This window comes from Neophocaena asiaeorientalis, unplaced genomic scaffold (assembly GCF_003031525.2).
Source record: "Neophocaena asiaeorientalis asiaeorientalis breed wild unplaced genomic scaffold, Neophocaena_asiaeorientalis_V1.1 scaffold43, whole genome shotgun sequence".
NCBI classification, from domain to species: domain Eukaryota; kingdom Metazoa; phylum Chordata; class Mammalia; order Artiodactyla; family Phocoenidae; genus Neophocaena; species Neophocaena asiaeorientalis.
In genome coordinates, this window is record NW_020173674.1 from 10688072 (window position 1) to 10710704 (window position 22633).

General features: G+C 44.1%; 2 protein-coding genes across 2 annotated transcripts in view; both read right to left on the reverse strand.

The window, feature by feature from the left end:
- Positions 1–642: 642 nt before the first annotated feature.
- Positions 643–9818, reverse strand: LOC112402005 (olfactory receptor 10V1-like). The gene is made up of 3 exons (XM_024748534.1): positions 9721–9818; positions 1226–1673; positions 643–1070 (listed from the first exon to the last, which is right to left on the reverse strand). Exons 1-3 carry the CDS (start codon positions 9816–9818, stop codon positions 693–695), a joined length of 924 nt encoding a protein of 307 aa, XP_024604302.1. The 3' UTR covers positions 643–692.
- A 7081-nt stretch (positions 9819–16899) lies between these two features.
- LOC112402006 (olfactory receptor 10V1-like) overlaps positions 16900–22633 on the reverse strand; it is a 43267-nt gene continuing 37533 nt past the window's right edge. The window contains 2 exon segments of the mRNA XM_024748535.1: positions 16900–18069; positions 18742–18853. Of these exon segments, the coding sequence (XP_024604303.1) occupies positions 16900–17844 (945 nt within the window). The 5' untranslated portion in view covers positions 17845–18069; positions 18742–18853.

Below are 22633 nucleotides of genomic sequence, written 5' to 3' on the forward strand. Positions count from 1 at the left end.
GAGAGAAGTCCAAAGCAGAGCACAGACTTTGCACTTGACGCTGAGAATAGTGATAATGAGGTACACTGCTACCTCTCCCTCTAAAAGTCACAAAGTAGGGACTTCCCTGCCGGTCCAGCGATTAAGACTCCCGTGCTTCCACTGCAGGGGGTGCAGGTTCAATCCTTGGTTGGGGAAATAAGACCCCACATGCCCCGCGGCAAAATAATAATAAATGGAAGTCACAAAGTATTTCCACTTAATATATCTTTTGATCATCATAACTATCCCAGAATTTAGGTCTTGTGGGCATTTGAATCCCTATTTTAGAGATGAGGAGTCTAAGAATGAGAAAAGGAAAATGCCGTTCCAAAAACTGGGCTTCCCTGGTGGCGCAGTGGTTGAGAGTCCGCCTGCCGATGCAGGGGACGCGGGTTCGTGCCCCGGTCTGGGAAGATCCCACGTGCCGCGGAGCGGCTGGGCCCGTGAGCCATGGCCGCTGAGCCTGCACGTCCGGAGCCTGTGCTCCGCAACGGGAGAGGCCACAACAGTGAGAGGCCCGCGTACCGCAAAAAAAAAAAAAAAATGACTAGGAAGAAGTAAGAGTGTAAAACCGATGACCTCTTAGGCCCTGTCTCCCATCTTTCAGAGAGTATACCCATTTGTCTCCACTCAGCAATGTTACAGAGGAACATCCAGGGCGTTTGTTGTGTTTAGGGTGGCAGGAACCTCATCAATGCTGTCTTCAAAGCATCCTTAAGCTCTCTGTTCTTCATGCTGTAGATCAAGGGGTTCAGCATAGGGGTGATGAATGTGTAAACCACAGACACTACCTGGCCCCTCTCTGGAGAGCAGCTGGAGCTGGGGCACAGGTGGCTGAGGCTCGCACCTCCATACTGAAGCAGAACCATAGTCAGGTGGGAGGAGAAGGTTGAGAAGGCCGTGTGCCTCCCCTCCACAGAGCGGGTCTTCAGGATGCAGCCACGATGAAGACATAGGACAGGGTGACAAGCAGGAAGGGGATGGTGAGGACAGAGACACCAACCACAAACAGAGTGGCCTCGTGGACCTGGGTATCTGCACAGGCCAGTCTCATCACAGGAAGGACATCACAATAGAACACACTGACTTCTTTGCTCCTGCAGAAGGGGAGTTGGAAGATGAGCACAGTCAGCTGCATGGCCAAGATGAACCCCAACACCAGACAGCCCAGGGCCAGTCGGGCACAAAATCACCAGCTCATCACGAGGGTGTAACGCAAAGGGTGGCAGATGGCCACGGACCTGTCATAGGCCATGACGGCCAGCAGAATGCAGTCAGCACTGCCCAGGAATATGAAGAAGAACATCTGGGCACCACAGCCAGGCAGGGAGACGAGGGTTTTCTCCATGGACAGGTTGCTTGTCAGAGTCAGAGGGGCAATGGTGGAAGAGTAGCAGATCTCCAGAGCAGCCAAGTTGGCCAGGAGGAAGTACATGGGGGCGTGGAGAGAACGGTCAATCCAGATGATGAGAGAAATGGAGAGGTTGCCACTGATGCTGACCAGGTACATAATCAGGAAGGTCACGAAAATCAGCATCTGTACCTCGGGGAGTTTGGAGAAGGGGTGGAAGTGGAACTGAATCATTCCAGTCTGGTTTGCATCCTCTATGTATTCAATGCATCGGGCCTGCTGATGGCACAGGCGCTGCCCCCTGAGGATAGATAAGTGTCAGGACACAGGGCTCCTGCTGGATGACCCATTCAGCTCCTGGCCTCTCCCTTCCTCCCTCAACTAAAACCATCTTTACCTCCAAATCAGCAGCTTACTTCTACAACAGCTTTTTTGTTGTTGTAATCACCCAGAAGTAGCTCTCCACTGAAATCTTGCTTTTTTAAATTGTGGTAAAATATACATTACATAATATTTACCATTTTAACCATGTGTAAGTGTAGAATTCAGTGACATTAAATGCATTCACAATGTTGTATAACCATCACCCCATCTATACCCAAAACTTTTCTATCATCCCCAACAAAAACTCTACCCAATAAACTAAGGATCTCCTCCACGATCTCCTCCTCCCAGCTCCTAGCAACCGCAATCCTACTTTGTCTCAGTGAATTTGCCTATTCTACGTACCTCATGTAAGTGCAATCATATAGTATTTGTCCTTCGGTGTCTGGCTTATTTCACTAAGCATAATGTTTTCAAGGTCCATCCATGTGGTAGCTTATATCAAAATTAGGTTCCTTTTTGGGCTTCCCTGGTGGCACAGTGGTTGAGAGTCTGCCTGCTGATGCAGGGGACACGGGATCGTGCCCCGGTCCGGGAGGATCCCACATGCCGCGGAGCGGCTGGGCCCGTGAGCCATGGCCGCTGAGCCTGCGCGTCCAGAGCCTGCGCTCCACAACGGGAGAGGCCACAGCAGTGAGAGGCTCGCGTACCATGTTCCTTTTCATGCCTGAATAATATCCCATTGTATGTGTGTATGCCACATTTTGCTATCCATTCATCTGTTCGTGGACGCTTGGATTGTTTCCACCTTTTGGCTATCGTGAATAATGCTGCTATGAAAATTGGTGTATGAATATCTGTTCAAGTCAGCAATGAAATGTTAACCCACAGTATACTATTCCTAGACCACAAATCTCTACGCCCTCAATCCCTTGTCTGGTTGTCATTGACCAACAGTATGACCTTGAACAGCTTGCTGAAGCTTTCTGCTTCAATTTCTTCATCTGTGAAGACGATATAGGACACAGCAGGTAGGGTTGCTGTGAGGAGTAAATGTGTCTGGCCCCTAGGAAACTCTCCATAAATGTTAGCAATCATCATTAATACTATTCTTCTTCCACCTTTTCAAGACCACCTTTGGGGCTTCCCTGGTGGCGCAGTGGTTGGGAGTCCGCCTGCCGATGCAGGGGACACAGGTTCGTGCCCCGGTCCGGGAAGATCCCACATGCCGCGGAGTGGCTGGGCCCATGAGCCATGGCCGCTGAGACTGCGCGTCCAGAGTCTGTGCTCCACAACGGGAGAGGCTACAACAGTGAGAGGCCCGCGTACTACAAAAAAAAAAAAAAAAAAGACGACCTTTGATGCCTCCAGTTCCCCCAAATAAGCCTCCTTTGGGCTTTCCTCCGTGCGCCATCCAACCAAGATCTATGGTCCATCTCTTCCATCAGTCTTTTACCAATACTGTCACTGTCTTTGACTCCTTTTGATCTTTTGCCAACCCTGTTACCTTCTGTAATATACAGCATCCTCGTTCCAGGCTGAACATGACTAAAGAAGATCACAAAATTCTGCTGACTGGTGCCACGGTAGGGATAGAGAGGTATTATCAACCCCAGTGCTGTCCCCAAGGCTCTCAATCAGCTGCTCCTTCGGGTCCCAGGACCCGGGCAAATTTCCCTGGTCTCTTTAAGACCTCTCTTCCGCTACCTCCTCTCTCACCAACAGTAATGACCCAGCCTCCAACTTCACTGGAAAAAAGAACAGAAGTTTCCTGGAGGCAACTCATCATTACGCTCACCAGCTCTAGCCCCACCACATTCTCTCTCCATATACCCAATAGCAAATCCCCATATGCCGCTCTAGAAGTGTCCCCTTCCTCTGCGAAGCTAGTGGCCTCAGTCCCTCCTGCTTCCTCTGTGATCTTGCTTCACAATCATTCAGTCTGTCTCCAGTATCTGTCTCTGCTCCTCCTCTACAGCAACTTTACCTCTCATGGCAAAAAGCAACTTCCCTTCATCTTATATCATCCTCTAAAGGCTCCCTGTCTCCTTTGCATTTCAACCATTTCCTATTCTTTCTTTAGCACAGTCTGGTTCCGGTCTTACACCCAGAGACCACTCTAATGAAGGTCACCAATGACTTCCAAATTGCTGAATCCAGTGGCTACATTTTGACTTGATCTCTGTTGCACTGGAGGCTCCCTTTTCCTTGAAATTCCTCACCCAAGGACTCTGTGATGCTATTCTACCCAAACTTTTTTTCCCACCTCTCTGGACACTATGTTTCCATCACTTTTGGAGACTGCTCTTCCTCTTAGTGATATGCAAAGGGAAGGTTTTGTTGGTTAATCTAGGTCTACGCCCCAGATCCACTCTCCACCCTGCTCTGCTGCCTGGGAGGCTGGTCACTAAGGACTGAATCATCTGAGCTCACTCACCCTGTGGCTTCTGGTTGGATGTGGCCAATGAAGGTACTTGAAAGAAAATAAAGAGTAGCACAAAGGTATGTAGGGTATTTATCCCTCTCCCCATACACACACCACTACCCCCTTCTCCCTCTACCATGATGGTTCTATGACCACAGCTCTTGTTGCATGGCCCATCTTCCATGGCTCCAGTTTTTGCTGGGCTCCAGTAACAGTGTTCTCTCACCTTGTCACTTCAGGCCCAAGGATACAAACAGTTTCCTACCATTGCTAGCCCTGAGTGCCTCACCGTCCCTTACAGTATAACAAGGAAAAATAAATCTAAGTCCATATTGGACCTTTTTCTTTTCATTTAACCTTTTTTTTCCTATTGTTTTTGCTACAAGTCAATCACTAAAGTGTTGGCTATATGCTTAAAGTATACATAATGGCCCATCTCTGGGAACCCTGCCTCCCATGCCTGAGCTTAAGCTAAAATACCTTTGTTTAGCTCACAGGAAACATCCTGACCAGGCCCACCCATGAATGACTGCAGGAAAGAAGAAATTAACACCTTCTTGGGAACCTGGCTGGAACCAGGAAATATTTGCAACAATTTATTGCCTTTTTTACTTTATCTCCTCATCTTCCCCTCTTTGTTCTATAGAAGAAACTAGCATCCAAACCCTAGCAAGATGGTTCTTTGGGACATGAGTCCACCATCTTCTCAGTCTGCTGGCTTTCTGAATAAAGTCACTGTTCCTTGCCCCAACAACTTGTCTCTCGACTTATTGTCCTGTCTTGCGGTGAACAGTCCGAGCTTGGACCTGGTAACAGTGAGTGCCCTTAATTCTGCCCTCACTTCTATAAATGGTCCCAAAATTAAATGCCAAGTCCTGTCCGTATGACTAGCATAGAGAACATTTTAACAGATGATTGTTGAATGCATAAAGGAAAAGAATCTTATATTTTAATTTATTTTAGAATCTCTTTATCCAGTTTTCTTTCTGCTGCCCATGATCGGTAGGAAAGAATTTCAGGGCAAGTGTACATGGTATCCAAAACAACATATCCTGACTACACACACACACCAACACATCATATCTGCTGTAGAAGCAAAAACTGACACTTGGCCTTGCGTCCAATGATTAAGTGTCAATACTTCACATGCCCCAGTAAGTGGGGTGGCAGGGGGGACACTTTGCACCCTGAGTTAAAAAAAAACTAACAGGATCACCTGACTGGATTTGTTCCCCCCACCAAAGAATGTATTTTTGCTTACTTTTGCTGTGCTGATGTCTGAAGATATATCACAACCTTTATGAGTATGATAATCATGTAAGGACATTGTTGTTTTCCACCACAAACAGAATAACACATCCTTAGTATTCTTGCTGATTTGCAATTTTTTCTTTTGAATATTTGTTGTGTTTTTTTATTCTGGCAGATCGGTACTTTTAAAGTCTGGCTCCCTGCATGTTTTGCAAGTTTTTCTTTCCTTTTCTAAGTGCTTCTGCCTCTGTACTGTCATCTGTTGGGCACAGCCTTGTGTGGGGAAAGAGGGTTGGAAGATGGGTGAAATCATAGTGGGAAATTTATCACTTGGAAGTTTCTAAGACTACTGTTCCTTGAGAATTTTAATTCTTTTTCTAGGAGCAGCATTGGAGCACACACCTGCCTGTCTCTCTTCCTACTTTGGGTAAAGACCACCAACACACCCTCTACCCCAAACAACCTTCGTGAATTAGACATTAAGGGACAAGTCGAGCACAAGAAAGAGAACTATTATCTATAACCAGGGATCTCACCACTCCTTTAATGATGTGTCTGCCTCTGTGATCACTTGTGTACCTCTGTCCCCTCCATGAATCTCAACTCCATGAGGGCAGGGACTGATTGGATTCTGTTCTTCACTAATACCCAGGACCTAGCACAACACTAGGTACCATGTAACTCTGTATTGACATGAACACTGGAGAGCTACTGAGGTTCTATCAATGTCAATGACTACGACCCAGTACTTCTGAAGTAGAAGTGATAATCTTCAGCTTCGTACTCTGATGCTAAAAGAGCATATCCCTTCCAGAAAGAAAATCAGCAATTTTCAAGAAATTATATGTGTTGAATCACCACCCTCACATTGAAGGATCTGTCCCGAGGTAGTAGTCTGGAATATGGAGCCAAATACATAAAGATACATGCAGTGTGCTGTGATAATAATCTTTATAAGGAAACAAAACAAATACTTAACAAGAGGTGACATTCTAGTCACTTGAGGTGTATTAATATGATGAACTGTCATTTTGACGTTAAAATTGTTATAATTATAAGGTTTAATACAGTGAGAAAGTGCTAACAATATAATATTAAATGAAGAAAATGAAAAGGCAACATTGCATGCGGAGCATGACACCAATTCTGCTACCCGTCTAAAAGGAAACAATAAACTCTCAATGGTGTTTTAGAGAAAAATGAGAGATGACTATTTTCTTCATGCTTTTCTCCATTTGTCAAACTTTCTGTGAATAATATGTGTTTATTTTTAACATTAAAAATGTTATTACTTTTTTAAATTCCCATTTGAAAGGCAAGGACACTGAAATACATAACATACCCCTAGTTATACAACCAGGAATTGTCAGAATGAGGATTAACACCTAAATATAGCCACAAAATCTGCACACTTGCCAATGATGTTGTCCAAAATTGTTCTAAATCTAGTTATTTATTTATGTGCTTGTTCATTTCCAGACATACCACAACCTTGACTTGGGCTGAGTTTGTTGTTAAGTAGTTAACCTTCCTTCCTTCCTTCCTACCTTCCTTTCTTCCTTTCTTCTTCCTTCCCTTTCTTTTCCATCCCTTTCCTTTTCTTTCTTCCTACTTTCCTTTCCCTCTCTCTTTTTTTTCTTTACCCTCATCTCTTTTTAAAGTCAACTTTTCAAATTTAGCTCATCATTCTAGCCCATTGAGATCTTAAGGAGAATTACAATTCTTTACTCCAACAAATAATCAGTTTCTCCCCATTGTCATCTACAAATTTTATGAACATGCTTCCCAAAGCTACAACGGTGCATTAGACCATAGCTCAAGGAAGCCACATCCCTCAAGCATGCTGCCCTTAATATCCCTCAAAATTTTCTTCAAAATATCAGTCAGTTTTCAAATCAGTTTAAAAATACAAGGCTCTCTGTGTGGAATATCTCTGGAACACTTAAAAACTACGGTGAATTCCACTGCAACAAACAATCACATTATTTATACAATGGATGTTCAACATGCCTGGGATAAAGACTCACCTGACTTCTCAATGCATTCCCCACACCCTCACCCAGACACATACATTTCTCTCTTAATGAACACATATAAGTCATGCTACTTGTCTGTGAGAGCTACATAATTCATTTCCCTTTTTGCCTTAGCTGCTAGGAAGCCCAAAACTAAGTTTTATATTCAATCGCTTAGCATTTCTCAGCCCCAATATCTTCATTTCTATTTGTCTTTTTTTTTTTTTTTTTTTTTTTTTTTTTGTGGTACGCAGCCCTCTCACTGTTGTGGCCTCTCCCGTTGCGGAGCACAGGCTCCGGACGCGCAGGCCCAGCGGCCATGGCTCACGGGCCCAGCCGCTCCGCGGCATGTGGGATCCTCCCAGACTGGGGCACGAACCCGCATCCCCTGCATCGGCAGGTGGACTCTCAACCACTGCGCCACCAGGGAAGCCCAATGTAACTTTTGTCTTTTATAGTGCCTTTTATAAGTTGATCTTGATCTCACTGTAGCTAGGGTTTTACTGTAAGGCACTCTCTTTTTAGGAGTATTCAAAGAATAATAAATATATTATACAAATAAAAAATTATTCTTGCCTTTTGTGTCTTCATCCAAGGCACTGATGAGTCAGTGAGAAATCTCTCCCCTCTTCACTTCCAAGTTTACTTCTCCTCTGGGGTCTTCTCAATGGGATAAAAATAACAATACTGTGAGCTTTGGTTGTGGTTAAATGTTCTCTTCCACCATCTGCTTTGTCCTGCCTTTGCTATTGCACAACTCCTTGCTATGTGAATCAGGAAATGCCAGACCTCTTCTTACCCAGGAACTATAAACCCTCAGTAACACTGCATCCTCTTTGATGAGTCTCTTTTGTGGCACCAGCCCTGCCTCCAAAGACATGGCATTCTTCACACAGAGAGCCCTTCCTTTTCTGCAAAGATCTTTGCATACTCATCTACCTTCTCCCCTCACTGAGTGTAATTAATAGGACTGTTCGTGCATTCACTTATTTGACAAGAATTTATCTAGCAGCTACTATCAACTAGGCATTGGGTGTGTAACTTGAAAACTGAGTGGATTACACTATGTTTTCTGGGTGTCCCAACAAAGCATGTAGTTCTCTTTGAACAACTCTCTCATACCCATCTCAGACAACCTATGAAATGGGACACATTTCTGTCTCTCTAGGGAGAGACAGAGTTTCCTTCTCTCACCCTCAGCAGTGGAGTGTCTTTTGAAGACTTGTTTGTTGTTAGTATATTTGACATAAATAGTGTCACATCATTAGCTCCAGGAGGTTTAACTAATGTTCTAATTCATTTGTATCTCCACACGGGGAAGCCCCTCACAGGATCAGGAAAGCCCAAGCTCAGTAGGGTTCATTGGTTCATTCCCCAGGGTCTGGACCACACAACAACTCAATCAGCCTGGTCTTCCCTTACCCTCCTTACCTTCTGCCTAGACAGGCTGGCAGCCACATCCTTCCCTGAGGCTGAGTGAAGCCCAAGGTGGAATCCTCTTCTTAATACCTTGGGAACCGTTGAGACTGAATCTCTGAGAAACTACCCAGAGAACTGAGGAAAGCACACATCTAGATACCATTAATCCCTCCCTGCTGCTACATCTCAAGGGAAGAACGTGGGACTTTGGGATTTGCAGAGTCAGAATTCTGGGTTCTTTCTCAACTCTCACCCCTTCTCATCTCATTTCTGGAGAATTCCCTGCCTACTTTGGTTCAACCGAGCCCCAAGAGGCTATCTTAGCTTTTAACTTGACCGTAGCCTGTAGGTCAATATTTGAACACAAACAGGAATTGTTTAGGGACATGATATTCTAAACTGGTCTAATGGCTGCTAGACTTAGCTATATTTTAATTATTGCCTACATTTTTACCCTCCAAGTTCGAGGTAGTTTAGAAAGACATACAGTTTGTTTGTTTTTTTAATTTATTTATTTATTCACTTTTGGCTGCATTGGGTCTTTGTTGCTGCATGCGGGCTTTCTCTAGTTGCGGCGAGTGAGGGCTACTCTTCGTGCGGTGTGTGGTCTTATTGCAGTGGCTTCTCTAGTTGTGGAGCTTGGGCTCTAGGCGCGCGGGCTTCAGTAGTTGTGGCGCACAGGATTAGTTGCTCCGTGGCATGTGGGATCTTCCCGGACCAGGGCTCGAACCCGCGTCCCCTGCATTGATTGGCAGGCGGATTCTTAACCACTGCGCCACCAGGGAAGTCCAAGACATACAGTTTTAATTTATTCAATTAGAGGTTAATTTTGTGTACCTAGACAAATTCTACAGATCCTTCAAAACTCAGCCAAGTGTCACCTGTTACATGACGCCTTATTCTGATTCACATACCTTCCCCCACACTCCTCCAAAAACGAAGAATTACTCCCTGCTCCATGCTCCATGATGGCTTTGTGCACACCCCAGTTACAGCATTTATCCCTCTGCATTGCGTTTATACACTCATTTTTCAACCTCTACTAGGATAGGTCCTCAATGGGAGCGACGAGTTCAACTCAGTTCAATTGCATCTCATCACCTAGTATGGAGCTAAGCACCTAATGGATGTCTAGTATTCATTGATTGCAGAATGTTATAGCACTGGGCATTCCTTTATTTATTCACCAATATCAACCAAGATCCTATCACACTCCCTATAAATTATGTATGTGTGTTATACCAGTGGCTGCTAGTGATTTTGGTCAAGGCCATTATAAAATGTAGAAACAAAATTTTTTCAAAGTTTGGCCATTCACGAACAACCTTCATGATTTATGTTTTATCTAACTTATAAGTATAATTTACTTAATATTTTTCTTGACTTAAATTCAGCTCACTCACTTTTTAAAAAACAATTTTGGCTGCATTGGGTCTTCCTTGCGGTGTGCAGGCTTATCACTGCAGTGGCTTCTCTTGTTGCGGAGCATGGGCTCTAGGCGCGCGGGTTTCAGTAGTTGTGGCGCGTGGGCTCTAGAGCGCAGGCTCACTGGTTGTGGCACACGGGCTTATTAGCTCTGCAACATGTGGGATCTTCCCAGACCAGGGCTCGAACCCGTGTCCCCTGCATTGGCAGGCAGATTCCTAACCACTGCGACACCAGGGAAGTCCCTCACTCACTTTTTTTTTTAATGTAACAGCATCATTGTACTGGCTATATTTTTTATCCCTCACTTTTAAATAAATACAAAAAAATGTTTAAATGTTCATGTATGTATCACCGAAAACTTTCATCTCAAGGACAAGTAGCTCTGAAAACTGGAAATATTGTTGAAATGAAGGCCTACAGGTGTATGTGTGTGTGAGAGAGAGAGAGATTGAGAGAGATTGAGAGAGAGAAGAGAGAGAAGAGAGAGAGAGAGAGAGAGAGAACTTGGCAGGAGTTTGTCAAAGCAATCTTGAAAGAAAAATGCAAAACAATTCCAGAAGAAACAACCACCAGCCACTTGAAAGTCTAGTTGTGTGTATACTGAGCTGGGACATATTTTAGCAAGTATCAGTGGTCCACTCAGAGGAGAACAAACAAAGCCACTCTGTTGCTCTGGAGCAGAGGCTGCAAGCTGCTGACCCACACGCTACACATAGGCGGTGGATGGCTTTTCAGATGGCTCCTGCTCAGCAGTTTTGTTACACTGTTGAACACTTCAGAATGCTATATAACAGAACAGCTGCCATGCTGGAGCTGGAACTCCCTTTATTTGGAGTCTAGACCCTTTCCACTGCAGCCAGAGCCACGGTCATCTCTGAGTGACACCGCAGGCCGTATCTGGCGGTCTACCTTTTAATTCCAGCCACACAAAAACTTTTTAACCTTTCTTCTTTAAGTTCTCCATTTTTGCCTCTCAGTTCCATTTCTCCCTCTCTCCATTTCTTTTGCCTTTTTTTCTCTTCTTTTTTTCCTAGTCCCCCGTGATTTTCTATTTGCTGACTTTAATGTGCCTATACCTTACAGGTGCTAAGTAATTATTCATTTTTAAAAGGCTGTAGGGAGAAAAATCTACTGACCCTGAAACCATGCCCCACAGGGTTAACAGAAATTGGTGACTCACAGAAATTCTCGAACTTGTCTTAAAGCTTTTGCTAAAAACCCCTCTGCCTGGCGCCTGCCTTCACTGAGCAAGTTCACCTGAATTATTTTGCTGCAAATTGCATACCCTCCAAGCTTCACATAGCCTAAACAGTAAGATGTTTGCCCTAGGAACTTGGAGTCAGCTGTGTGTAGTTCTACTTCTAGCTGGCTGAGACTGGTTGGGACCACTGACCCTAAAACTGGGCCTGTGCAGGTGTCTAATGACCTTCTAACATCACAAGGCCAAAAACTCCACCCTCAGATCATGCGTAACACCACCATTTTGAACACACATCCCATGAAGAAGCATGTAACTCAGATATGCCTGCGTGGAACACCAATTGCCTCACCTTTCCCCTACCTCAAATCACCTTTCCCCATGTCTAAGACCACCTTGGTTCTTTTTTTTTTTTTTCTTGGCTATGTTGGGTCTTCATGGCTGCACGCGGGCTTTCTCTAGTTGCGGCAAGCGAGGGCTACTCTTTCAATGTGGTGAGCGGGCTTCTTGTTGCCGTGGCTTCTCTCGTTGTGGAACACAGGCTCTAGGCGCTTGGGCTTCAGTAGTTGTGGCACGCGGGCTCAGTAGTTGTGGCACGCGGGCTTAGTTGCTCTGCGGCACGTGGGATCTTCCCGGATCAGGGCTCGAACCCGTGTCCCCTGCATTGGCAGGCAGATTCCTAACTACTGCGCTACCAGGGAAGTCTACCTTGGTTCTTTATCCCATAAATATCTCAGGCCCCTGGCTTTCAGGGAGATGGAGCTGAGACTGGTTTTTCTGTCTCATCTCCCTTCTTGGCTGTCTTGTGACTAAACCTTTTCTTTGCTGCAAATCTTGGCGTCTCAGTGTTTTGACTTGCTGCATGTCAAGCCAACAACCTGGTTCGGTAACAACTCCTTAGTGACACTAGCTTTTAGTCATCTTCTGATCCTTCTTCTAGAATCAGACTCCACGGAGTTTAGAAGAGAAAATGACTGTACCCAGTGAGGCAACGAAGCTATTTCTTTGACCAATGCATCATTTTCTCCCAGGATGCTCTCCCCATGTTCCCCACTGGTTCACTGAGTCTTTCCAGCTGTCACCGAACCAAAACTTGGGTCTGCTCGCCCACACACAGTAAAGCCAATCTACTGACACCAGGTTGTGGTGAAGGAAAGTGCAACGCTTATTGTAAGGCACCATACAAGGAGTCCAGGACAGCTAATGCTCAAAAAACCAAACTCCCCGATTGGTTTCAGCAAAGCCATTTTAAAGGCAAGGTGAGGGAGGGGAGTCCCCGGGTATGTGATCAGCTCATGCACAGTTCTCTGATTGGTTGATGGTAAGGTAAAAAGGCAGCGTCACCGGGGTTAAACATTATCAGTCCACGAAGACATGACGCTACGTGCTCATGGTCATCAAGTAGTTAATTTCTTCCATTTGGTGGTGGTTTTAGCGTCTGTAAAAAACTCAGGAAGTGTGCATCAGATACTATTATCTAGGTACCTCAGAAAGGAGCTAAAGCAGAGGATATGGGGGAGAGGTCTGCCCTGGGAAGGGCCCCTAGGGTCCTGCTCAGGTACACAGCTGACCCCAACATTCAACCTGGTTCTCCCAAATGCAATTGAAAACCACAGTGGACATAGTTGACAGGTATGTGCAGTGTCTCTGTGGGCTGAAGGGGGCCAGTGAACCTTGCTGTTTCTCAGTGAAGCCTTGACCTTTATCCTGACCCACATCTCACCTCTCCAGGAAGAGGAAGCAGAGACAGGCTCCAGCAAATGCTGTGTGCCCCCAAAGATCTTTTTTTTTTTCCTAAGAGGAAAGATCAGTAGTGGCGAGGTCTGAATGTCACTACAAAAAAATCGTTTCTTCTGTTTGTTCTTGAAGTTTTAGTTCCCAGGTCAAACTTATCTGGATAACAATCAAATCTTCAAATATATCTGAAAGGATTTGTGTTTAGTAATGCGAAGAGGGTATGGGTCTAACTGGCTGCATTTTCAGTTCGCTCACCTGTTTTACTTCCTCACAGCCTGGTTTCTGTTACAACAGACTCATTTCATCAAGACCCTGCTTGAGTAAAATAGTGTTTGCGAAAGCACTTCCTGAAAGACATGCTTACCAATCAGGTTCTAATAGTTTTAGGTTTATTCCCTAAACTAAAATCAAGTTGGAACATCAGAGAGCTGTATTCTTCTGCTGACTGTGATCATTCCTTCCAGAACTGCGTTAAGTGACTTGAACATCAGTGTCACTCCATCAGTTTACATTGAGAATTAGCCCTAGAAAATTCATTTCAAATTTACTTTATGTTATACTGGTTAAGGTCACAGGCTCTGAAATGAAACGGTGCCAGCACTTACTGCCTGTGTGATCTTGGGAAGATGACTTAACCTCTCAGAACTTCAGCTCTTTATGTGTAAAATGGGGATAATAATGGTACCTATCTCCTAAGACTTTGTGGGATTCAAGTAAGTTAATGTGTACCAAGCACCTAAAACAATATCTGGCTCATACTTCAGGGCTCAATAAATGATAGCTAGTGTTATTATTATAATTGTTGGTATGTTGTTAAATGTGCTGTATTCTCTTTTGAAAAGCAGTAAGAAAAGATTCTTTTACATCTGAGATTTAACCCCAAAAAAGTGTTAAATTTCTCCCTATGTCTAGAAATTATATGACCTTTGAAGCTCTCAAATTTAATTGTATTTTATTTTTTACTTTGGCTACTAGGGAGCTCAGATGCCTTTAGGTGACCACTATTATAAACTGCAGAGAAGCACATGGTTTACATTTCTTTTTTGTTTGTTTGTTTGTTTTTGTTTTTATTTTTCGCTGTGTTGGGTCTTTGTTGCTGTGTGCGGGCTTTCTCTAGTTGCGGCGAGCAGGGGCTACTCTTCGTTGCAGTGCGTGGACTTTTCACTGTCGTGGCTTCTAGGCGTGCAGGCTTCAGTAGTTGTGGTGCATGGGCTTAGCTGCTCCTCAGCATGCGGGATCCTCCCAGGCCAGGGCTCAAACCCGTGTCCCCTGCATTGGCAGGTGGACTCCCAACCACTGCACCACCAGGGAAGCCCATGGTTTACATTTCTGCATAGAAATCTTACTACTATATTCTTCCTGAATTTTGCCTTCACCCTGATCTACTTGACTATGTGGGGTTTTTTTTGTCTTGTTTTGTTTTTGTTTTTTTTATTTTTGCCTGTGCTGGGTCTTTGTAGCTGCACGTGGGCTTTCTCTAGTTGAGACAAGCAGGAGCTACTCTCCGTTGCGGTGCACGGGCTTCTCATTGCGGTGGCTTCTCTTGTTGCAGAGCATGAGCTCTTGCCGCTCCGGCTTCAGTAGTTGCAGCATGTCGGCTCAGTAGTTGTGGCGCACTAACTTAGTTGCTCCGCCACATGTGGGATCTTCCTGGACCAGGGATCAAACCCGTGTCCCCTGCATTGGCAGGCGGATTTTTAACCACTGGACTGCCAGGGAAGTCCTGACAATGTGTTTTTAACTTTTGTATTCAATGTATTTCTAAGCCGCTTCACATCTTTTGTATAAGGATACTGGGAATAGAATAAATTAAAAATAATTAGAGAAATAACTTAATTTCAACAAATACCATTGTTATCAATAAAATATTTATTGACTCTCCACACTAGCTCTATTCAAGATTCTGCATGCTCCTGTACTTTTTTTTTTTTTGTGGTACGCGGGCCTCTCACTGTTGTGGCCTCTCCCGTTGCGGAGCACAGGCTCCGGACGCGCAGGCTGAGCGGCCATGGTTCACGGGCCCAGCCGCTCCGCGGCATGTGGGATCTTCCCGGACCGGGGCACGAACCCGTGTCCCCTGTATCAGCAGGCGGACTCTCAACCACTGCGCCCCCAGGGAAGCCCGCTCCTGTACTTCTTAATGTTGCTGCCTGGCCAAGGGTCCCAAGAATTCTTGTCATCAGGTTTTCATACTCTTTCTCCCCTTTCTTGTGTGTAGCACAATCAGATATGGAATAGGGTGGCTTTTATCATCTATTGCATTTGCAACATCAAGAAAAGAATGGGGTTCTTTTCCTTTTCTCTTTAAGGATGGCATCTCGGAAGTATCTTGCCCTGCTCTCAGTCCTCCTTCTGGTCCTCTCCACCAATCTCCACCACAGCCCTGCTCATTGGCTATTGTTGTTTTGGGATTCTCCTGCAAGGGTCACAGGAGCCAGTCTCCTGCCATGAGAAGCAGATGACTCTACTGTGATAGGCTGGGACCTGGGACCCTTTACCAGAGTGCTCGTCCCTGGACAAACATCTCCTTGAGCAACAGAATTCAGAGAAACTATAAGGGACTAAAAAGAACTGCAAGCATGCACAGTTGGGGCAATTATGAACAAGAGGATACAAAAAGGCCACAAACCAGCCGCCACTTCTGAGGTGCTGGGAGCAAAAGCAGGGTATTGCGCGTGCCCCATAGGCACGGCACTGCCAAGTGGGTGGGCAGACCCCCTAAGCTACACCTCCTGCCCAACCCACGGACCCGCCCCCGCTAGTTACCGCATTTAAGGACCCAAGCAGCTCCTTTCTGGAGCAAACAAGGGCACCTGTTACTTACTTTCTTTCCCTCACGCTGCAGCACAAGCCCCAATAAAGACTTGCCTGAAATTCTCGTCTGGCCTCTTATCAACTTCTATTGATTAAAGAGTACAAGGGGGGCTTCCCTGGTGGCGCAGTGGTTGAGAATCTGCCTGCCAATACAGGGGACGCGGGTTCGAGCCCCGGTCTGGGAAGATCCCACATGCTGCGGAGCAACTAGGCCCGTGAGCCACAACTACTGAGCCTGCGCGTCTGGAGCCTGTGCTCCACTACAAGAGAGGCCGCGACAGTGAGAGGCCCGCGCACCGCGATGAAGAGTGGCCCCCGCTCGCCGCAACTAGAGAAAGCCCTCACACAGAAGTGAAGACCCAACACAGCCAAAACAAAAATAAACAAATGTGGGGTTTAAAAAAAAGAGTACAAGGGCCTGGGTCAGTAACACTACTGTTACAAAGAAGAACAAACCTGACTCCATATTGAATCTATTCCTTTAGCTCTAAACTTTGTGCTCTGTTGCCTGTGTGTAGTCATGCTGGCTCTGCACCTTTGTAAGAGAATGTTACCTGTAGCCTGAAATGTGCATGATGGCCCGTTCTCAAAACGTCTGCTTTATCAACTGCTGTCATCATCTTATCCTTCCATTCAATCATTCTCTCCTTCACTGACATTCCTGTGCTAGTCCTTATTCTAAGCACTGTGGTGAGAGAGGAGGCTGGTTTTGTAGGCAATCTAAGGTTTCATCGTTGGAATCTAATACAAAGTGGATGGATTAGTACTGATTAGCATTTCACAGACGAGACAGCCATGGCACAGTCATCTCTCCACTCCCTCCTTTTTCCTTTTGAGCTTCCTGTCCTTCAGATCATGTCCCTACTTCTGATTTGAGGAATATTTTTTCTAAGAAGGAATATTTCTGGCTCCCTGATCAAGTACGTTCTTGCCATAGTCTCCTCACTGCATTAGTCACTTCTTGATTCCTTATGCTATAGACCAAGGGGTTCAGCACTGGTGAGAAACAGTTGTAGACAACAGACACTGCCTGGCCCTCTTCTGGGGAGTAGCTGGAGCTGGGGCACAGGTAGATAAGGGTACAACACACATACTGCAGGAAAACCACCATGAGGTGGGAGGAACTAGTGGAGAAGGCCCGGCGCCTTCCCTGGGTTGACTCCATCCTCACGATGGTGGCCACAATGCAGCCATAGCAGAGGCAGATAAGGAGCAAGGCAATGGCCACACTGATGGCATAGAGAGCTGCCTCGTGCCTGTGGGTGTCTGCACAGGCCAGGCATATAACGGCAGGCGTGTCACAGAAGAAGTGATAGATTTCACTGTGGCCACAGAATGAAAGGTGGCAGATCAGAATGGTCAAAGGCAGCACCAACAGGAATCCCAGACCTAGAGAACCTAAAGTCTTCTGCCCACAGAGCTGCCAACTCATGATGAGGTTGTAATGCAATGGATGACAGACTTCCACGTACCTGTCATAGGCCATGACAGCAAGAAAGACACAGTCAGATTCCCCGAGAAGGATGGAGAAGAACATCTGGGCTCCACAGCCAGGGAGAGAGATAAGCATCTTCCCCATGGAAGGGACGCCAGCCAGAGTCAAGGGAGCAATGTTGGTGGAGTAGCCAGTCTCCAGCATGGCCAGTGCAAAGAGGAAGAAGTACACTGGGGTATGGAGGGAGTGTTCTCACCAGAGCCCAGTGGTGACATTTCCAATGAGGCTTCCTGGGTACAACAGCAAGAAGGCCATGAATATGAGGGCCACCACTGCCTGGTCTGTTGAGAAGGGGTGGAAGTGGAAATGGACCGCTCCCGTCTGGTTGTGCTCTTCCATTAGCCCTGGCGCCAGGAAGGACATCATGGGCAAAGTGATCCTCCTGTGTCCTCGAGCTTGCTTGTGTTAGAAACACAGCTTGCAGTCACTGATTCCTTACCTTCATTGCTTCTCTTGGAGTTCAGTTAATGTGATCTTGCCTCCTGCACTGTCCAAGCACCCCCAGGACACCTTAAAAGTACATATTTGTACAAAGAGCATATGATGCTCACATCAACACTAAAAGGCTGGCAACACAGGTGTTTCCTTTACCTGTTTTACAAAGGTGGAAACCAGAAGCCCAGATAAGTTAAACAGCTCACACTGCTATCCTCCCCATTCCCAAACTCGCAATTTCGGTATCGTACTTTTTGGTTTTGTTTTTTTTTTCTTAAACTTTGAACAATCCAATTTTGTTCTGTTTTGTTTTACCAAATACTAACCCTACTCTTGTTTTACCTTCTTTCTCATATCTGCCTCCATTTGCATTATTAGGGTGTCCACCCTAAATAAGGCTTTCATCCCCTCGTGTTTAGCTCACTGCCCACCAACCCAACTTATCATACTTTTAGATTAACCTCTCTTAAACACTTTTAAAATTATATTACTCTACTCTGACCCTAAACTTAAAAAGCAAAGGAACCTCAAATATATTAGTCAATTATACCTCGATAAAACTGAAGAAAAAATAATAAAGGAATCTCTTATTCTTGTGATATCACATACAATTATCACAAAATAATTTTATAAGTGAAACTAGCATAACTTACCTGGGGTATAACTTCAGGAAATCCCCCAATGACCAAAATCCACTGTCCCATCTCACCCACCACACCTTTGTTCTAAATCGCTCAGTCCTTATGCACGACTCTTAAATTTTCTTTTAATTTGCTGCAAGGTAGACTTGCACATACGCAAACATACTTTCTTGTGTTTATGGATTACCTTTTCAATGATATTCAAACAGCCAAAGGTAGCAGCCTGCAGAAGGGTCTTTGCATTGATCTTTTCAGGGGGATTCTCAGAGAGGCTGGGCCATGCCAAAATCACTTTCCTGCTAAAATAGAGGGGCAGGGCCAAAAACATATGCAAATTAGAACGTTCAACCACCATTGTTTTTTTGGTGTAACAAGTGAACCAAGTTTTACCATTGTGTTTTCTTTTGGTTTACTTGTTAACAATGATCCCCAGCGCTGGCAACGTTGTGGACAAATGAGCATTACCAAGCTCGCTGGTGGAGAGGTGAGAGGTTCAACACTTTAGGAAAATAATAATATTTGTAGATGCTCATGTTTTGTCAAAATATGGACAGTTTTCCAAGGTGACTAATGCATACCTAAGTATTCGTAGTACTAACCTCTTAATTTGTGTAGATTTGAAATTTGCCAAATAAAAAATTAGCATTTGAGTTTAGTTATCACACTTCAAGAGTCTAAAATTAGAAATTAATCTGAAATTAGAATGACAATTGCAACAACAAAAACCTTTATATACAAGGTAAAAATCATAGCATAATTTTAATAGGGAATAATGAAGACAACCTAATACGGAATGCTAGATTCAGTGGATGAAATACTATGCAATCATTTAAAGTTATATTTATAAAGACAATGTAATAACCTGAAGATATCTGTGATATAATACTAAACAGAAAATGAGATTTTAAAAATGAGGATCACCACACTGTAGAAAGAATGCACTCTGAGTTATGAGCCTGAAAAGTGTTTTTCCTGTTCTACATTTTCTAGTATTCTTTAATAAACATCAATACTCTTATCATTTTAATGAATTGCAAACTTATAACATGACAAAAGGAGAAACAAGCAGTGTCGTCCCCAAACTGTGGAGCACAATGTTTTGCAAAATTTTAAAGCAAAATAAACAATTTATACAGAAATGAAGAAAAAAGTTTGTCTAACCACAACTGGTCACTATATTTTCAATAAGAAAAGTGTCATTCCATGAATGCACAGTTTATCCTGCATTCAGGTAACTTATCATCGATCACCCCTGGAATTGGAACTGAAGGAAGTTTATTTTTCTAGCCAGGCTGCTTTCCCGGAATGCCTACTGCAGAACAATCCCTGTGCATCAGCTATTCTATGGAAACATCTGAACCAAAGCCATCATGGCCAGAAGCACCAAGCACCTCAAAGGAAAGTGCTGATTTGCAAGCTTGAAACTGGCTCTTTCACACTTGGTACATGGTCAACACATTCCTTTCCCTCCACCCTGTTCCCTCTTGAGTTATTTGTGTAATGCCTGTCTCCCTGGCTGCACATTACATTATTAGCATCTTTGAGGGCAGCTTCTATATTTCGTTTGCCTTAACACACATACTCACACACAATTTGCATATAGTAAATGCAACTCAATTTTTTAAAAATAATGAAGCCAACTTAACAAAGCCTAGTATCCTGAGTCACAGCAGGGGAAACTGTAAAACAAAATAAAGCTAAAATGCCAGCTAACGGGTACTGAGTGCCTCTTAACGTCCACTGCATCGCAAATAATAATGACTGACATTTATTGGGTGTCAGGGACTATTCCAAGCACTTTATGCCGCTTAACACATGTGCACCTCAAAATAAACTTATGAGGTAGGAGCCATTATGGTCCTTATTTTACAGATGAGAAAAACCAAAGCACAGACTCCAACCCTGGCCAAATACTGCAGGCTGTACACACTTAACCAATACTCCGTGTTGGCTTGCCGTGAACATGTCCTCATAGTTGTCTCCTTTGCAGGCTTCAGCTTTGTATATATGGACTTGGGGAAGAATAATGATTTGCTATATTCTGTCTAGAGGAGACAGTACATCATCTCCTAGTTGGGAATCTTTAAAAAAAAATTAGACACTTAATATTCCTACTGCTGGGAATTAATTCTAAAGAAGTCAAAGGGATGAAAAAGGTATTCATATAAAGCTATTTCTAGTAGTATTGTTTCTGTATCTAAAAGAAAGAAGCAGATCACACAACATATAGGGAACAAAAATATCTAACTGTTCTACAGTCATTAAATAATATAGTGTATGAATTCAGTGCATTAAAAGGCCTTCACTAAGAAAAGAATGCAGAAGTAGTGGTGAAAACCTTAATGAGGAGGTAAAAGACCCATACACTGAAAACTATAAAACATTGATGAAAGAAATTAACTATGACACAAATAAATGAAATGATAACCCATGTTCATGAATTGGAAGAATTAATATTTTCAAGATGTCTGTGCTGCTCAAACTTATCTACAGATGCATGCAATTCCTATCAAGATTCCAATGGCATTTTTCACAGAAGTAGAAAAAATAATCCTAGAACTCAAATGGAAGGAACCAGAAAAGACCCCAGAGCAAAAGCAATCTTGAACAGTAAGAACAAAGCTGGAGATATCACACTTCCTGATTTTTTTTTTTTTTTTTTAAAGAAGATGTTGGGGGTAGGAGTTTAGTAATTTATTTATTTATTTTTGCTGTGTTGGGTCTTCGTTTCTGTGCAAGGGCTTTCTCTAGTTGTGGCAAGCGGGGGCCACTCTTCACTGCCTTGCGCGGGCCTCTCACTATCGCGGCCTCTCTTGTTGCGGAGCACAGGCTCCAGACGCGCAGGCTCAGTAGTTGTGGCTCACGGGCCTAGTTGCTCCGTGGCGTGTGGAATCCTCCCAGACCAGGACTCGAACCCGTGTCCCCTGCATTAGCAGGCAGATTCTCAACCACTGCGCCACCAGGGAAGCCCCTACACTTCCTGATTTTTAATTATAATACAAAGGTGTAGAAATTAAAATAGTATGGTACTGGCACAAAAACAGACACATTGACCAATGGAACATATATACATTAGTCAGCCTAATAAAGAATGAAATCCTGCCATTGGTGACAGCAAGCATGAAGCTGGAGGAGATTATGCTAAGTGAAATAAGCTAGACAGAAAAATAAGTGGTGATATCACTTATATGTGGAAACAAAAAAAAGTTGAACTCATAGAAACAGAGAGTAGAAGTGTGGCTACCGAGGGTCAGGGAGTAGGGGGAATAGGGAGATGCTGGCCAAAGGGTATAAGCTTTCAGTTATAAGATGAATAAACTCCAGAGACCTAATGTACAACATGATGACTAAATTGAAAAACAATGCATTGTATACTTGACATTTTCCAAGCGAGTAGATATTGTGTTCTCAACACACACAAAGGAACAACTCTATGAGATGAAAGTTATACTAATTAGCTTGATCGTGGTAATCATTTCACAATGTATAACAAAATGTCACATTGTACACCTTGAATACGTACAAATTTTACTTGTCAGTTATACCTCAACAAAGCTGAAAAATAAAATATTGAGCATAAGTGTCTGTACTGGAAGGAAGGTTGAATAATTGGTAGCTCTCAGCATTCTCTGCACCGTATGAATTTTACAGTGTTTTCTCCATAAACCCCGCAATGATCCTTTTAAAGCTAATAAAGTGCTATGTAACATAACGAATACTGCGCATGCATTATCTCATTCAGTCTCCACAACTTCTCTATGAGACGGGAACATCACTCTCATTGCCCCTTTACAGATAAGGTCACCAAGGCTTCGACCATGTGATTAATGTACCCGAGGGCACACATACGGTCAGTGGCTGAGCCAAGGTTTGCGTCCAAGTCTGTCTGAATTAGACCTACTCTTTTAACCATTCTTATGTATTACCTCCAACCCCCAAGTTTTGAAAATTACTATCTGCCTAACTCTATCTTTTAAACAAACAAAAAACAAAGAGTAGTAGTAATAATAATGATACATGTATAGGGCTTCCCTGGTGGCGCAGTGGTTGAGAGTCCGCCTGCCGATGCAGGGGACACG